This window comes from Coregonus lavaretus, assembly GCF_964263955.1.
Source record: "Coregonus lavaretus genome assembly, chromosome: 10".
Classification (NCBI taxonomy): Eukaryota; Metazoa; Chordata; class Actinopteri; order Salmoniformes; family Salmonidae; genus Coregonus; species Coregonus lavaretus.
This window is the reverse complement of record NC_139997.1, coordinates 6,444,253-6,464,155: the sequence shown is the minus strand read 5'-3', so window position 1 is coordinate 6,464,155 and position 19,903 is coordinate 6,444,253. Positions and strand designations below refer to the sequence as shown.

At 40.5% G+C, this 19,903-nt stretch overlaps 1 protein-coding gene across 5 annotated transcripts in view; it reads left to right on the top strand.

Annotated features, from left to right (window-relative positions):
• nedd4l (NEDD4 like E3 ubiquitin protein ligase) overlaps positions 1-19,903 on the top strand; it is a 111,499-nt gene that overhangs the window by 33,601 nt on the left and 57,995 nt on the right. For 3 of the 5 annotated variants that reach the window (XM_084170923.1, XM_084170925.1, XM_084170922.1), the window contains exons 6-7: positions 9,300-9,350; positions 9,927-9,977. In XM_084170923.1, coding sequence (XP_084027049.1) covers positions 9,300-9,350; positions 9,927-9,977 — 102 coding nt within the window. The remainder of the gene's footprint in view (positions 1-9,299; positions 9,351-9,926; positions 9,978-19,903) is intronic. The other 2 variants (XM_084170926.1, XM_084170924.1) reach the window with 1 other exon arrangement.

Genomic DNA, 19,903 nt, shown 5'->3' with positions numbered 1-19,903 from the left:
CTCTCTCTCTCTCTCTCTCTCTCTCTCTCTCTCTCTCTCTCTCTCTCTCTCTCTCTCTCTCTCTCTCTCTCTCTCTCTCTCTCTCTCTCTCTCTCTCTCTGTCAAGGTGTGGGTGCCTCAGTGTTTCTAATCTTCCCTGGACCCTCTCTCTCCTCCCAATGAGGAGTAATATGCTAACTCTTTCTCCCCCTCCCTCCTCCTCCTCCCAGTGTAAGATGGCACATGGAGGCAGCTGCAGGCTCAGCTGTGACCCCTGTTGACTGCAGATATCTTACCCAACGGCCAGCCTGGCCATATCAGCCTTGTCAGCTATGTCATAAAAGGCACATTATGCGGGCAGGACCATGGGAGCCTAATCCTCTACCCAGGCATAAAAAACAAACCCTTATTTACTGTCCAGCATCCACACCACAGACTGTCCCTTTTAGGGCTGTCTCGGCCAAAAAAAATACTGGTCGACCGAAAGCCTTATGTTCTTTCAACCAATCGATTGATCAACATTTTTTAACGTGTATTTTTCCCTATATAGACACACCCTATGTGTTTTAATAAAATCAGCTATATGCATTGAGCTTGTCTGATGCTTTAAGCTTACTAATGAAATAAGACAAATGCCTCAAGAGGACGCCAGAGATCTAGATAGGTCAGGTTTTTTTCTTCTGGTTAACTATTCTCCTCCCGCTGGCTTTCTGACATTATTCTCCTGAAGTTGCCGTAGGCTACACGAGGAGTCGCCAACCTTTCTCATGTTGAATGCCAATTTATCTTACCGTTTTTTACCGATCTGCGTGCCAGTTATGGTTTTCATATGCAAATTTTTGTGAAACAGTTTAGTTTACTTTAAAATAACGTCTTCATATCTCAAAATCATTGTCATGTGGTAAATCAAAATTAGAACCAAATATAAATGAAAATGATACAAACCTAAAAAGTAATTTATATTGCCATTGCTACAGTATAAAGTTACCTTGCTCTCACATATAGGACACTTAACATACACGCTACAGCTGAGTACCAGCACCTCAAATGTTCTACTGCTTGAGCTCCTGGTTCTCTTATAGAATACTAGCTCAAAAGTATTGTGGAGCTCCTGCACCTAAATATAAACAGTACCAGCACCCAAAATGAGTACCGGAACCTGTTTCAGTCCAAGTCAAGCACTGAGAAGAAGTAATCAGGTAGACCTATTTTATGACGTTTCCACTGGAGCATGACATTTTTCCCTTTCACGCTGAGTGGTTATCGAAAGGGAGAGAGCTGGAAATATCTTTCAAATACATTGAGGAACTGTTGTCATTCTCAATGGATGTAAAAACAGACTTTGTTTGCTTGCTGTTGAGGTGAAGAAAACATTACTTTGAGAAGCTCCACAGCTCATTAGTGGTGGTGCGTTAAGCCAATCAGAAATACTATCAGATCCCCAAATGGGCACATTTATATGCCTAGATTTGCGCACAGGCCAGGTAGCCTATAGGCCTACTTCTATGTGTGCGCATCCTTACTCAACATTGACAGGAGCGCTCCAAACAAAAGACAATGACTAAATTGACAAAACTCATAAATGGAATGAAAGAATCAAAAACGTGTTTCTCACAAGTGTAGCATATGTTGTGCACTCTGCAAACAATGTGTCCACTCAGACAATGAGAACGGGTAGACTGGAATAATAATATTGAATGCATTAAAATAAAGTAGCGTAACCAAAGTAATCAACATTGTAGATTAGGAATTAAAGGTAAATGTACTACTGGTGATATATGTAATGGGGAATTGATATACACTAACAATCAAATGCAAACAATTAACACAATGAAGTTATGAAACAATGAATGTGCACAAATTGGCGGGAGAGGGCGCATTCTGGAGAGAGCAGTGCATTGTGCATCTGGGCGCATGGTCCATCCGTTGTCTGTGTTGGCCATGCAGCATTTAGGGTGATATGGCCTCAGCAGAAGTCAGGGCATTCATACTTCTCGCAGAGCAGTGCAGAGCTGTTGTCAAGGAAGTGAGTTTGTGTTTATACAGGATGTACCAACCCTACCTACCGTCAACCAATCATGTCAATGAGGAGCTATACAGAGCCCTCCACATTGTTACAACATTTTGGAGGCTCATGGCGATGCGGTAAAGAGCTCGATTTGGCCTCTACATGCCTCTGGAGGCTCCACAATTGCGTCACACCCTCCATATGGAGCCTCTGACCACATTTTCGGATTAAGCATAAATTGGCTTTTAGTCTAGGCCTCCGCAATGGATTAGTTCACTGAGATTGGCGCAAATATGCACTATCAGTCAAAAGTGTGGACACACCTACTCATTCAAGGGTTTCTCTTTATTTTGTTACTATTTTCTACATTGTAGAATAATAGTGAAGACATCAAAACTATGAAATAACACATATGGAGTCATGTAGCAACCAAAATCCTGTACTTAAAAAGCAATGATAGAAACGTTGGCCCTTTTTCAACATGATGCTGAGCCAGTCGACACACTGGACTTTCCACTGACATTTAGCCAGACAGAACACAAGTACAGAACAGTATCTAGCTGGGCAGTAGACTAGTCTCCCTCTCTGGTTTAAATAACTGCTGTTCTATGATGAAAGGTTACCAGTCACAGAGGGAGTCAAACCTGTGTTCAAATATTATTTTTAAAACTTTTGAGCGTTTGCTCTAGCCTGCTTGGAGTGCCAGATGGGCGGGGCTTACAGTTTTGGGACTATTCCAGTGTTCCATTAAGCCAGGCAAGCTCAATCAAGCACAGACATTTTAAATTATTTAAAATAGTATTGAACCCAGGTCTCAGAGCACACAGACGGATCACTACACATCTCTCCTATGTCTCTGTTGTTCTTGGAACTGGTGTGAGGAAAAGGGACCTTAAGAAACAGAACTGAACTGGGAATAACATTGTACCTATCAGTAACTCATTTAGAAGTTGAAAAATCAGTTTTTTTTCAACGGGTTAAACAATCTCATGTATGTTTTGGTTGATTTACTGCTTGCGTAAGGTACAGATTACAGGACGTGTCTTAAAACAGCAAATAGTATTTCAAAACCCTAAAAGGTTAATCCATACTTTTGGCACATAGGCTAGATATTACGGACTACAGTAGAGGGCCAGTAAGTATGTCATCACCATGGATACCACTTCCTCTATTCACTCACTGGTCAGGTGTGGCAGCACTAATACAGGAACACCCACGAGAGCACAAGTAGTGCCTGAGATATTATCAAATGGACAGTTTCTGGATGGAACGTAAGGGTTTATTATCGATGCCTCTGCTTCCGCTTCACTCAAATCACTGTTCAGGTGTGACACTACACAGGAAAACATACGAGCAGTAACAACTAATATATATATATACAGTGGGGGGAAAAAAGTATTTAGTCAGCCACCAATTGTGCAAGTTCTCCCACTTAAAAATATGAGAGAGGCCTGTAATTTTCATCATAGGTACACGTCAACTATGACAGACAAAATGAGAAAAAGAAATCCACAAAATCACATTGTAGGATTTTTAATGAATTTATTTGCAAATTATGGTGGAAAATAAGTATTTGGTCAATAACAAAAGTTTCTCAATACTTTGTTATATACCCTTTGTTGGCAATGACACAGGTCAAATGTTTTCTGTAAGTCTTCACAAGGTTTTCATACACTGTTGCTGGTATTTTGGCCCATTCCTCCATGCAGATCTCCTCTAGAGCAGTGATGTTTTGGGGCTGTCGCTGGGCAACACGGACTTTCAACTCCCTCCAAAGATTTTCTATGGGGTTGAGATCTGGAGACTGGCTAGGCCACTCCAGGACCTTGAAATGCTTCTTACGAAGCCACTCCTTCGTTGCCCGGGCGGTGTGTTTGGGATCATTGTCATGCTGAAAGACCCAGCCACGTTTCATCTTCAATGCCCTTGCTGATGGAAGGAGGTTTTCACTCAAAATCTCACAATACATGGCCCCATTCATTCTTTCCTTTACACGGATCAGTCGTCCTGGTCCCTTTGCAGAAAAACAGACCCAAAGCATGATGTTTCCACCCCCATGCTTCACAGTAGGTATGGTGTTCTTTGGATGCAACTCAGCATTCTTTGTCCTCCAAACACGACGAGTTGAGTTTTTACCAAAAAGTTATATTTTGGTTTCATCTGACCATATGAGATTCTCCCAATCCTCTTCTGGATCATCCAAATGCACTCTAGCAAACTTCAGACCGGCCTGGACATGTACTGGCTTAAGCAGGGGGACACGTCTTTCACTGCAGGATTTGAGTCCCTGGCGGCGTAGTGTGTTACTGATGGTAGGCTTTGTTACTTTGGTCCCAGCTCTCTGCAGGTCATTCACTAGGTCCCCCCGTGTGGTTCTGGGATTTTTGCTCACCGTTCCTGTGATCATTTTGACCCCACGGGGTGAGATCTTGCGTGGAGCCCCAGATCGAGGGAGATTATCAGTGGTCTTGTATGTCTTCCATTTCCTAATAATTTCTCCCACAGTTGATTTCTTCAAACCAAGCTGCTTACCTATTGCAGATTCAGTCTTCCCAGCCTGGTGCAGGTCTACAATTTTGTTTCTGGTGTCCTTTGACAGCTCTTTGGTCTTGGCCATAGTGGAGTTTGGAGTGTGACTGTTTGAGGTTGTGGACAGGTGTCTTTTATACTGATAACAAGTTCAAACAGGTGCCATTAATACAGGTAACGAGTGGAGGACAGAGGAGCCTCTTAAAGAAGAAGTTACAGGTCTGTGAGAGCCAGAAATCTTGCTTGTTTGTAGGTGACCAAATACTTATTTTCCACCATAATTTGCAAATAAATTCATTAAAAATCCTACAATGTGATTTTCTGGATTTTTTTTTCTCATTTTGTCTGTCATAGTTGACGTGTACCTATGATGAAAATTACAGGCCTCTCTCATCTTTTTAAGTGGGAGAACTTGCACAATTGGTGGCTGACTAAATACTTTTTTTCCCCACTGTACAGCTCTGGAAAAAATTAAGAGACCACTGCAAAATTATCAGTTTCTCTGGTTTTACTATTTATAGGTATGTGTTTGGGTAAAATTAACATTTTTGTTTTATTCTATAAACTACTGACAACATTTCTCCCAAATTCCAAATAAAAATATTGTCATTTAGAGCATTTATTTGCAGAAAATGACAACTGGTCAAAATAACAAAAAAGATGCAGTGTTGTCAGACCTCGAATAATGCAAAGAAAATAAGTTCATTTTTAAACAACACAATACTAATGTTTTAACTTAGGAAGAGTTCAGAAATCAATATTTGGTGGAATAACCCTGATTCTCAATCACAGCTCTCCACCAGTCTTTCACATTGATGTTGGGTGACTTTATGCCACTCCTGGTACAAAAATTCAAGCAGCTCGGCTTTGTTTGATGGCTTGTGACCATCCATCTTCCTCTTGATCACATTCCAGAAGTTTTCAATGGCGTTCAGGTCTGGAGATTGGGCTGGCCATGACAGGGTCTTGATCTGGTGGTCCTCCATCCACACCTTGATTGACCTGGCTGTGTGGCATGGCGCATTGTCCTGCTGGAAAAACCAATCCTCAGAGTTGGGGAACAATGTCAGAGCAAAAGGAAGCAAGTTTTCTTCCAGGACAACCTTGTACATGGCTTGACTCATGCGTCCTTCACAAAGACAAATCTGCCCTATTCCAGTCTTGCTGAAGCACCCCAGATCATCACCGATCCTCCACCAAATTTCACAGTGGGTGCGAGACACTGTGGCTTGTAGACCTCTCCAGGTCTCTGTCTAACCACTAGACGACCAGGTGTTGGGCAAAGCTGAAAATTGGACTCATCAGAGAAGATGACCTTACTCCAGTCCTCTACAGTCCAATCCTTATGGTCTTTTGCAAACATCAGCCTGGCTCTTCTTAGCTTCTGTTTGATGAAGGGCTTTTTTCTAGCTTTGCACGACTTCAGCCCTGCCCCTAGGAACCTGTTTCGAACCGTCCTCGCCGTGCACTTCACCCCAGTTGCCATTTGCCATTCATTTTGTAGGTCACTTGATGTCATCCTACGGTTGTTGAGTGACATTCGAATGAGTTGGCGGTCATCCCGGTCAGTAGAGTCGTTTTCGCCCTCTGCCGGTCTGTAGCTTTGTTGTCCCCAATGTCTGCTGCTTGACCTTGTTCTTATGAACCGCCGTCTTTGAAATTTTAAGGATGGAAGCAACCTGACTCACTGTATCACTCTGCCAGTAAAGCCAGAATTAAACCCTTCTTTTCCTCACTCAAAACGTTCATTTTCAACTCTTTTGGCATGGTCAACAGTTATTTTTTTAATTAATATTACTTTTGAGGTACTATTAGCACTGTTTTTGCCATCCAGCAGGTTCTATTGCAAGAGGATAGTCATGAACACAGCAGGGTTTTTTATACTTTTCCTCGTTAAATAAGATTTTGTTCAGGTGATCACCTAATCAGTACCTAATTCAGTAGAATGAGGTGTGCCTGTGTTGGAATTCAACAGACACTGGAATGGAATGGCTGTCATACATGTAGAGATGCTGATTTAAGTAAAATGTGCAGTGGTCTCTTAATTTTTTCCAGAGCTGTGTGTGTATATATATATACACAGTACCAGTCAAAAGTTGGGACACAGCTACTCATTCAAAGATTTTTCTTTATTTTTACTATTTTCTACATTGTAGAATAATAGTGAAGACATCAAAACTATGAAATAACACATGGAATCATGTAGTAACCAAAAAAGTGTTAAACAAATGAAAATACCTTTGCCTTGATGACAGCTTTGCACACTCTTGCATTTCAGCCACTCAGTTGTGTTGTGACAAGGTAGGGGGGGTATATAGAAGATAGCCCTATTTGGTAAAAGACCAAGTCCATATTATGGCAAGAACAGCTAAAATAAGCAAAGAGAAACGACAGTCAATCATTACTTTAAGACATGAAGGTCAGTCAATACGGAAAATGTCAAGAACTTTGAAAGTTTCTTCAAGTGCAGTTGCTAAAACCATCAAGCGCTATGATGAAACTGGCTCTCATGAGGACCACCACAGGAATGGAAGACCCAGAGTTACCTCTGCTGCAGAGGATAAGTTCATTAGAGTTACCAGCCTCAGAAATTGCAGCCCAAATAAATGCTTCACAGAGTTCAAGTAACAGGCACGTCTCAACATCAACTGTTCAGAGGAGACTGCATGAATCATGCCTTCATGGTCGAATTGCTGCAAAGAAACTACTACTAAAGGACACCAGTAAGAGAAGAGACCTGCTTGGGCCAAGAAACACGAGGAATGGACATTAGACCGGTGGAAATTTGTCTTTTGGTCTGGAGTCCAAATTTGAGTTTTTTGGTTCCAACCGCTGTGTCTTTGTGAGACGCGGTGTGAGTGAACGGATGATCTCCGCATGTGTATTTCCCACCGTAAAGCATGGAGGAGGTGTGATGGGGTGCTTTGCTAGTGACACTGTCTGTGATTTATTTAGAATTCAAGGCACACTTAACCAGCATGGGTACCACAGCATTCTGCAGCGATACGCCATCTCATCTGGTTTGGCCTTAGTGGGACTATCATCCGTTTTTCAACAGGACAATGACCCAACACACCTCCAGGCTGTGTAAGGGCTATTTTACCAAGAAGGAGAGTGATGGAGTGCTGCATCAGATGACCTGGCCTCCACAATCCCCTGACCTCAACCCAATTGAGATGGTTTGGGATGGGTCGGACGGCGGAGTGAAGGAAAAGCAGCCAGCAAGTGCTCAGTATATGTGGGAACTCCTTCAAGACTATTGGAAAAGCATTCCAGGTGAAGCTGGTTGAGAGAATGCAAAGAGTGTGCAAAGCTGTCAAGGCAAAGGGTGGTGGCTATTTGAAGAATCTCAAATATAAAATCTATTTTGATTTGTTTAACACTGTTTTGGTTACTACATGAATCCATATGTGTTATTTCATAGTTTTGATGTCTTCACTATTATTCTACCATGTAAAAAATTAAGAAAAACCCTTGAATGAGTAGGTTTGTCCAAACTTTTGACTGGTACTGTGTATAGATATATATTTGTTACTGCTTGAATATTTTCTTGTGTAGCTCAGTTGGTAGAGCATAGCGTTTGCAACGCCAGGGTTGTGGGTTCGTTTCCCACGGGTAGCCAGTATGAAGGAGAAGAAAAAAAAGTATGCATTCACTAACTGTAAGTCGCGCTGGATAAGAGCGTCCGCTAAATGACTAAAATTTAAATGTAGTGTCACACCTGAACAATGATTTGAGTGAAGCGGAAGCAGAGGCATCGATAATAAACCCTTACGTTCCATCCAGAAACTGTCCATTTGATAATATCTCAGGCACTACTTGTGCTCTCGTGGGTGTTCCTGTATTAGTGCTGCCACACCTGACCAGTGAGTGAATAGAGGAAGTGGTATCCATGGTGATGACATACTTACTGGCCCTCTACTGTAGTCCGTAATATCTAGCCTATCTGCCAAAAGTATGGATTAACCTTTTAGGGTTTTGAAATACTATTTGCTGTTTTAAGACACGTCCTGTAATCTGTACCTTACGCAAGCAGTAAATCAACCAAAATATAAATTAGTTACTGAGAGGTACAATGTTTTAGATTCCCATTTCAGTTCTGTTTCTTAAGGTGTGACCCGTCTGTCTGCTCTACTGGGTTCAATACTATTTAAAATAATTAAATGCTTTGTCTGTGCTTGATTGAGCTTGCCTGGCTAGTCCCAAAACTGTAAGCCCCGCCCATCTGGCACTCCAAGCAGGCTAGAGCAAACGCTCAAAAGTTCAAAAAAAAAAATATTTGAACCCAGGTTTGACTCCCTCTGTGACTGGTAACCTTTCATCATAGAACGGCAGTTATTTAAACCAGAGAGGTAGACTAGTCTACTGCCCAGCTAGATACTGTTCTGTACTTGTGTTCTGTCTGTCTAAATGTCAGTGGAAAGTCCAGTGTGTCAACTGGCTCAGCATCATGTTAAAGAATGGCCAACGTTTCTATCATTGCTTTTTAAATACAGGTTTTCCAGTGGCTTAACCTTAACCTTTTTGCGGTTGATATTTTTTCCCCATTTCCTCACCTTTGAGATTCTGTATATAACCCTCTACATAAAGAAGTCTCAGTTGGCTAGGGCTATCTGAATACACCTACAGAATCCCGTAAAGGCAAACAATAAACAGTTTCTTAACCCCAATCCACAAAAACACCTAATTCCTTCCTAGTTGCTCATTCAGCCTTTGGCTGTAGCTACTAGCTCCCTGCTTCTCCCTCTCTGTTTGTCTAAACCAGTTGTATCCCACTACACAGGCTCTGGTGGCCTCTGACCGTTCCAAGAATGGGCTTTTCAACCTCGGACAGGTAATCTTGGGCTGGTCTGGTGTGACTACAGTACCTGTCATTCACCTGACCAGTCAGTCACGCTCACCTTTGACGTCTGACCTTTTCCTCTTGGCATTAATGAGGGTGGTGGTTTGAATGCCTTGAGGCTCACTACATCATCTGACTGGCACACCCTTTGGCTACCTCTCCTCTCCTCCTTTCTCACTCCCTCGCTCTCATCTGGTGGTGGTTGTTGTTCCTCTCGCTGGGTGATGGGTTCTTCCCCCTCTCTCTAAAGTGATAGTACCTCTACCTACCTGACCTACCACCCCAGTGACATCAGCTCTGCTCTGACCTCACCTCTCAGTGCACCTGCTTCTCACCACTGCTGTTAGAACCTGTCTAAATAAAGAAACATCCTGACTCTATTGCTGGGCTCACACAGCTGTAGCAGCAACAGTAATATGTAGTTTAATTCCCCTCATTGCTGTGGTTGGTTCTCCCTTGCCTTCAAGCCCTGCTGCTGGAAATGGAGTTATTTGGCAATCTTCAGAGCTGTCAGAGTATTCATCTCCATTTTGACTGACAGTTATTGTACTCTTTCTTCTTCTGCAGACGAGAGATGATTTCCTGGGACAGGTCGATGTGCCTCTCAATCATTTGCCGGTGAGTGTGTTGTCCGTGTACTACGTGTGGGTGGGTGGGGGGTGGGTGTGTGGGTGGGTGGGTGTGTGTGTGTGTGCATATCTGTGCGTCTGTGCACACACATACACACACACATTGTTGTGCCCACACACACACATTGTTTGGTTTTAGAATGCTCTGCTGGTTTTTAGCAGCATGTTTGTTCTGCCTAGTGAACTCTGAAGGTTGAGAGGGGAGGGGGAAGAGTTAGAAAACCCCTCTTGAGCAACCTGTTGTCGTAGGCTTTTTAAGTAGCAACATCACTGGAGAGTGAGCGAGACTAGCCCCCTGTTAGGAGTGGAAATAAACCCGGTAGGAATGTAAACAACAAGGCCAGTACAGGGTCTGAGGAGAAGAGGGCTACCCTGGCCTGGAACTGACGGAAAAAGAAACTGTGCATGCCCAATGGTGGTAAGCCACTGGTCAGAGCAATAATAATAAACAGAGTTGTAGTCCTAAATGAAGGCCAGATTCAAGTAGTTTAATCAAGTTTTAAGTAGGTTCATTGTTTTATGAAAGAAACATGCTCTATCTATCTTCTAAAATAAAAATAATTGTCAACTATGGAAAGTTCTCACTGGCAGTTCACAGAGTGCAGTGCTGCTTATGATTAAATGACCCTTTGTCAAATAATCTTTAGTCCTGCTTATAAATGATTAATTGTCAAAGAATGTTTGGCTCTTGATTGAGTGGCTGGGCAATCAAGCCAGTCAAACAGCTTGACCCTAAAGCAATGCGGTAGTGATTCTAAGAGATAGGCTTTTAGTTTCACCACTTTAAAAATAGCTATCAGCGTAGGCGTTAAGGTTAATTATTAATGATGGCGCACCAGCTACTGTTGTCCCTATGGTGGAGGAATTAACATGAGATAAAGTCTGCTGTAACTCTGTGGCGCTCCTGGATGGACACAGAGACCTGGGTCATGTTAATTAGTTCTAAAACGTTTTGCAACTGAAAAGGTAAATGCCCAACGGGTGTTTCTTATTGGGCAAAGACGATACCAATATTACGATACTCAGTATCTTGGCAAAGAAACAACACTTAGCGGATATAACTTCTTTAGATAAACATCCCCAATGTTGGAAACAAACATCATTATGTTGTCATCCAGAGTCCCATTTCTTTATTTTCCAAGCTGTAGCACACAATATTTTACATCCAGCAGGTTTTCAAAGGATCCAATAGTTTGGTGTGCTTCATGTTTTCATTTTTTGCCATGGAAAAAATATCACATTACTGGTATCGTCACAGCCCTAGTTATTGGACAAGTTCAGATAAGTCCCCCAGTCTCACACTTTACTGATCATTTTCTTCTCTTTGGTACCAACTGAACACAACCCTGATCACAGAAGTCAGCCAGCCAGCCAGTCAGGTGTGTTACTGGCCCTATGTGTCTGTTCTCTGTGGGCCTGTAAGTCTTAGTTATACTGGGTGGTGTAGTCTTACTCACGTGTCTTTGTGGTCTTTTCTGTTGAGGTATTCATGAGTCATGGTGATTCACCTCTGAAAGCCCTGACAATGTAGTGGCTCTGGCTCCTTGGGGCAATCACTAACGGGTGCTGGCTTTACTGCCTAGCTACTAGCCCTGAGTGATCTGCTGCTACCATGTTAATTTGGGGCAGTCACCGGCTGGCTTCACTCAGGGCTAGTAGCTAGGTAGTAATCTGCTGCTACCATGTTAATTTGGGGGCAGTCACAGGCTGGCTTCACTCAGGGCTAGTAGCTAGGCAGTAATCTGCTGTTACCATGTTAACTTGGGGCAGTCACAGGCTGGCTTCACTCAGGGCTAGTAGCTAGGCAGTAATCTGCTGCTACCATGTTAACTTGGGGCAGTCACAGGCTGGCTTCACTCAGGGCTAGTAGCTAGGCAGTAATCTGCTGCTACCATGTTAACTTGGGGCAGTCACAGGCTGGCTTCACTCAGGGCTAGTAGTTAGGCAGTAATCTGCTGTTACCATGTTAACTTGTGGCAGTTACAGGCTGGCTTCACTCAGGGCTAGTAGCTAGGCAGTAATCTGCTGTTACCATGTTAACTTGGGGCAGTCACAGGCTGGCTTCACTCAGGGCTAGTAGTTAGGCAGTAATCTGCTGTTACCATGTTAACTTGGGGCAGTCACAGGCTGGCTTCACTCAGGGCTAGTAGTTAGGCAGTAATCTGCTGTTACCATGTTAACTTGGGGCAGTCACAGGCTGGCTTCACTCAGGGCTAGTAGCTAGGCAGTAATCTGCTGTTACCATGTTAACTTGTGGCAGTTACAGGCTGGCTTCACTCAGGGCTAGTAGCTAGGTAGTGATCTGCTGCTACCATGTTAATTTGGGGCAGTCACAGGCTGGCTTCACTCAGGGCTAGTAGCTAGGCAGTAATCTGCTGTTACCATGTTAACTTGGGGCAGTCACAGGCTGGCTTCACTCAGAGCTAGTAGCTAGGCAGTAATCTGCTGTTACCATGTTAACTTGGGGCAGTCACAGGCTGGCTTCACTCAGGGCTAGTAGCTAGGCAGTAATCTGCTGTTACCATGTTAACTTGGGGCAGTCACAGGCTGGCTTCACTCAGGGCTAGTAGCTAGGCAGTAATCTGCTGTTACCATGTTAACTTGGGGCAGTCACAGGCTGGCTTCACTCAGAGCTAGTAGCTAGGCAGTAATCTGCTGTTACCATGTTAACTTGGTGCAGTCACAGGCTGGCTTCACTCAGGGCTAGTAGTTAGGCAGTAATCTGCTGCTACCATGTTAATTTGGGGGCAGTCACAGGCTGGCTTCACTCAGGGCTAGTAGCTATTGGTGATGGGGGGAAAAAATAGATATTTACATATCAGGATATCATTTTTGACAATATATTGTATTGTTTTGACAAGATCGCAATATTATTTTTGCGCTAGTTGGCTGTACCTGGACCGAAATCCCAGTATTTGTCCTTCATAGCTTGTTCTCCATCTTCTTATTAAATAGGGAGTCAATTTGTTTTCAGCACTTTTATTTCCATGACTGATCAGAGCTCGTTTTCTCATGGCTCTCTCTTGTCCCTCTGCAGCAGACATATGGTGAGCAATGTGTTTGGAACATCGAATCGCAATAAAATCACAGTATAGAATCACAATACATATCGCTAATGCTTACACCTGTCCAATCCTCATATTACTTACACCTATCCAATCCTCATATTACTTACACCTATCCAATCCTCATATTACTTACACCTATCCAATCCTCATATTACTTACACCTATCCAATCCTCATATTACTTACACCTATCCAATCCTCATATTACCTTCACCTATCCAATCCTCATATTACTTACACCTATCCAATCCTCATATTACTTACACCTATCCAATCATCATATTACCTTCACCTATCCAATCCTCATATTACTTACACCTATCCAATCATCATATTACTTACACCTATCCAATCCTCATATTACCTTCACCTATCCAATCCTCATATTACTTACACCTATCCAATCCTCATATTACTTACACCTATCCAATCCTCATATTACTTACACCTATCCAATCCTGATATTACTTACACCTATCCAATCCTCATATTACTTGCACCTATCCAATCCTCATATTACTTACACCTATCCAATCCTCATATTACTTACACCTATCCAATCCTCATATTACCTTCACCTATCCAATCCTCATATTACTTACACCTATCCAATCCTCATATTACTTACACCTATCCAATCCTCATATTACTTACACCTATCCAATCCTCATATTACTTACACCTATCCAATCCTCATATTAACTTCACCTATCCAATCCTCATATTACTTACACCTATCCAATCCTCATATTACCTTCACCTATCCAATCCTCATATTACCTTCACCTATCCAATCCTCATATTACTTACACCTATCCAATCCTCATATTACTTACACCTATCCAATCCTCATATTACTTACACCTATCCAATCCTCATATTACTTACACCTATCCAATCCTCATATTACCTTCACCTATCCAATCCTCATATTACTTACACCTATCCAATCCTCATATTACTTACACCTATCCAATCCTCATATTACTTACACCTATCCAATCCTCATATTACGTACACCTATCCAATCCTCATATTACTTACACCTATCCAATCCTCATATTACTTACACCTATCCAATCCTCATATTACTTACACCTATCCAATCCTCATATTACTTACACCTATCCAATCCTCATATTACTTACACCTATCCAATCCTCATATTACCTTCACCTATCCAATCCTCATATTACTTACATCTATCCAATCCTCATATTACTTACACCTATCCAATCCTCATATTACTTACACCTATCCAATCCTCATATTACTTACACCTATCCAATCCTCATATTACTTACACCTATCCAATCCTCATATTACTTACACCTATCCAATCCTCATAATACTAATCCTCATATTACTTACACCTATCCAATCCTCATATTACTTACACCTATCCAATCCTCATATTACTTACACCTATCCAATCCTCATATTACTTACACCTATCCAATCCTCATATTACTTACACCTATCCAATCCTCATATTACTTACACCTATCCAATCCTCATATTACTTACACCTATCCAATCCTCATATTACTTACACCTATCCAATCCTCATATTACCTTCACCTATCCAATCCTCATATTACTTACACCTATCCAATCCTCATATTACTTACACCTATCCAATCCTCATATTACTTACACCTATCCAATCCTCATATTACTTACACCTATCCAATCCTCATATTACTTACACCTATCCAATCCTCATATTACTTACACCTATCCAATCCTCATATTACCTTCACCTATCCAATCCTCATATTACTTACACCTATCCAATCCTCATATTACTTACACCTATCCAATCCTCATATTACTTACACCTATCCAATCCTCATATTACCTTCACCTATCCAATCCTCATATTACTTACACCTATCCAATCCTCATATTACTTACACCTATCCAATCCTCATATTACTTACACCTATCCAATCCTGATATTACTTACACCTATCCAATCCTCATATTACTTACACCTATCCAATCCTCATATTACTTACACCTATCCAATCCTCATATTACTTACACCTATCCAATCCTCATATTACCTTCACCTATCCAATCCTCATATTACTTACACCTATCCAATCCTCATATTACTTACACCTATCCAATCCTCATATTACTTACACCTATCCAATCCTCATATTACTTACACCTATCCAATCCTCATATTACTTACACCTATCCAATCCTCATATTACCTTCACCTATCCAATCCTCATATTACTTACACCTATCCAATCCTCATATTACCTTCACCTATCCAATCCTCATATTACCTTCACCTATCCAATCCTCATATTACTTACACCTATCCAATCCTCATATTACTTACACCTATCCAATCCTCATATTACTTACACCTATCCAATCCTCATATTACCTTCACCTATCCAATCCTCATATTACCTTCACCTATCCAATCCTCATATTACCTTCACCTATCCAATCCTCATATTACTTACACCTATCCAATCCTCATATTACTTACACCTATCCAATCCTCATATTACTTACACCTATCCAATCCTCATATTACGTACACCTATCCAATCCTCATATTACTTACACCTATCCAATCCTCATATTACTTACACCTATGCAATCCTCATATTACTTACACCTATCCAATCCTCATATTACTTACACCTATCCAATCCTCATATTACTTACACCTATCCAATCCTCATATTACTTACACCTATCCAATCCTCATATTACCTTCACCTATCCAATCCTCATATTACTTACACCTATCCAATCCTCATATTACCTTCACCTATCCAATCCTCATATTACTTACACCTATCCAATCCTCATATTACTTACACCTATCCAATCCTCATATTACTTACACCTATCCAATCCTCATATTACTTACACCTATCCAATCCTCATATTACTTACACCTATCCAATCCTCATATTACCTTCACCTATCCAATCCTCATATTACTTACACCTATCCAATCCTCATATTACTTACACCTATCCAATCCTCATATTACTTACACCTATCCAATCCTCATATTACCTTCACCTATTCAATCCTCATATTACTTACACCTATCCAATCCTCATATTACTTACACCTATCCAATCCTCATATTACTTACACCTATCCAATCCTGATATTACTTACACCTATCCAATCCTCATATTACTTACACCTATCCAATCCTCATATTACTTACACCTATCCAATCCTCATATTACTTACACCTATCCAATCCTCATATTACCTTCACCTATCCAATCCTCATATTACTTACACCTATCCAATCCTCATATTACTTACACCTATCCAATCCTCATATTACTTACACCTATCCAATCCTCATATTACTTACACCTATCCAATCCTCATATTACTTACACCTATCCAATCCTCATATTACCTTCACCTATCCAATCCTCATATTACTTACACCTATCCAATCCTCATATTACCTTCACCTATCCAATCCTCATATTACCTTCACCTATCCAATCCTCATATTACTTACACCTATCCAATCCTCATATTACTTACACCTATCCAATCCTCATATTACTTACACCTATCCAATCCTCATATTACTTACACCTATCCAATCCTCATATTACCTTCACCTATCCAATCCTCATATTACCTTCACCTATCCAATCCTCATATTACCTTCACCTATCCAATCCTCATATTACTTACACCTATCCAATCCTCATATTACTTACACCTATCCAATCCTCATATTACTTACACCTATCCAATCCTCATATTACGTACACCTATCCAATCCTCATATTACTTACACCTATCCAATCCTCATATTACTTACACCTATCCAATCCTCATATTACTTACACCTATCCAATCCTCATATTACTTACACCTATCCAATCCTCATATTACTTACACCTATCCAATCCTCATATTACTTACACCTATCCAATCCTCATATTACCTTCACCTATCCAATCCTCATATTACTTACACCTATCCAATCCTCATTTTACTTACACCTATCCAATCCTCATATTACTTACACCTATCCAATCCTCATATTACTTACACCTATCCAATCCTCATATTACTTACACCTATCCAATCCTCATATTACTTACACCTATCCAATCCTCATATTACTTACACCTATCCAATCCTCATATTACTTACACCTATCCAATCCTCATATTACTTACACCTATCCAATCCTCATATTACTTACACCTATCCAATCCTCATATTACTTACACCTATCCAATCCTCATATTACTTACACCTATCCAATCCTCATATTACTTACACCTATCCAATCCTCATATTACTTACACCTATCCAATCCTCATATTACTTACACCTATCCAATCCTCATATTACTTACACCTATCCAATCCTCATATTACTTACACCTATCCAATCCTCATATTACCTTCACCTATCCAATCCTCATATTACTTACACCTATCCAATCCTCATATTACTTACACCTATCCAATCCTCATATTACCTTCACCTATCCAATCCTCATATTACTTACACCTATCCAATCCTCATATTACTTACACCTATCCAATCCTCATATTACCTTCACCTATCCAATCCTCATATTACTTACACCTATCCAATCCTCATATTACTTACACCTATCCAATCCTCATATTACTTACACCTATCCAATCCTCATATTACTTACACCTATCCAATCCTCATATTACTTACACCTATCCAATCCTCATATTACTTACACCTATCCAATCCTCATATTACCTTCACCTATCCAATCCTCATATTACCTTCACCTATCCAATCCTCATATTACTTACACCTATCCAATCCTCATATTACTTACACCTATCCAATCCTCATATTACTTACACCTATCCAATCCTGATATTACTTACACCTATCCAATCCTCATATTACTTACACCTATCCAATCCTCATATTACTTACACCTATCCAATCCTCATATTACTTACACCTATCCAATCCTCATATTACCTTCACCTATCCAATCCTCATATTACTTACACCTATCCAATCCTCATATTACTTACACCTATCCAATCCTCATATTACTTACACCTATCCAATCCTCATATTACTTACACCTATCCAATCCTCATATTACTTACACCTATCCAATCCTCATATTACCTTCACCTATCCAATCCTCATATTACTTACACCTATCCAATCCTCATATTACCTTCACCTATCCAATCCTCATATTACCTTCACCTATCCAATCCTCATATTACTTACACCTATCCAATCCTCATATTACTTACACCTATCCAATCCTCATATTACTTACACCTATCCAATCCTCATATTACTTACACCTATCCAATCCTCATATTACCTTCACCTATCCAATCCTCATATTACCTTCACCTATCCAATCCTCATATTACCTTCACCTATCCAATCCTCATATTACTTACACCTATCCAATCCTCATATTACTTACACCTATCCAATCCTCATATTACGTACACCTATCCAATCCTCATATTACGTACACCTATCCAATCCTCATATTACTTACACCTATCCAATCCTCATATTACTTACACCTATCCAATCCTCATATTACTTACACCTATCCAATCCTCATATTACTTACACCTATCCAATCCTCATATTACTTACACCTATCCAATCCTCATATTACTTACACCTATCCAATCCTCATATTACTTACACCTATCCAATCCTCATATTACTTACACCTATCCAATCCTCATATTACTTACACCTATCCAATCCTCATATTACTTACACCTATCCAATCCTCATATTACTTACACCTATCCAATCCTCATATTACTTACACCTATCCAGTCCTCATATTACTTACACCTATCCAATCCTCATATTACTTACACCTATCCAATCCTCATATTACTTACACCTATCCAATCCTCATATTACCTTCACCTATCCAATCCTCATATTACTTACACCTATCCAATCCTCATATTACTTACACCTATCCAATCCTCATATTACTTACACCTATCCAATCCTCATATTACCTTCACCTATCCAATCCTCATATTACTTACACCTATCCAATCCTCATATTACTTACACCTATCCAATCCTCATATTACCTTCACCTATCCAATCCTCATATTACTTACACCTATCCAATCCTCATATTACTTACACCTATCCAATCCTCATATTACTTACACCTATCCAATCCTCATATTACTTACACCTATCCAATCCTCATATTACTTACACCTATCCAATCCTCATATTACTTACACCTATCCAATCCTCATATTACCTTCACCTATCCAATCCTCATATTACTTACACCTATCCAATCCTCATATTACTTACACCTATCCAATCCTCATATTACCTTCACCTATCCAATCCTCATATTACCTTCACCTATCCAATCCTCATATTACTTACACCTATCCAATCCTCATATTACTTACACCTATCCAATCCTCATATTACTTACACCTATCCAATCCTCATATTACTTACACCTATCCAATCCTCATAACTTACACCTATCCAATCCTCATATTACCTTCACCTATCCAATCCTCATATTACCTTCACCTATCCAATCCTCATATTACTTACACCTATCCAATCCTCATATTACTTACACCTATCCAATCCTCATATTACTTACACCTATCCAATCCTCATATTACTTACACCTATCCAATCCTCATATTACTTACACCTATCCAATCCTCATATTACTTACACCTATTCAATCCTTTCAGATCTACACAAGTATCTTGTCTTAGAGTTTATTTGGGATATTTGGGTCTCTACAAACCCCCATCATCCCAGACTTTTAG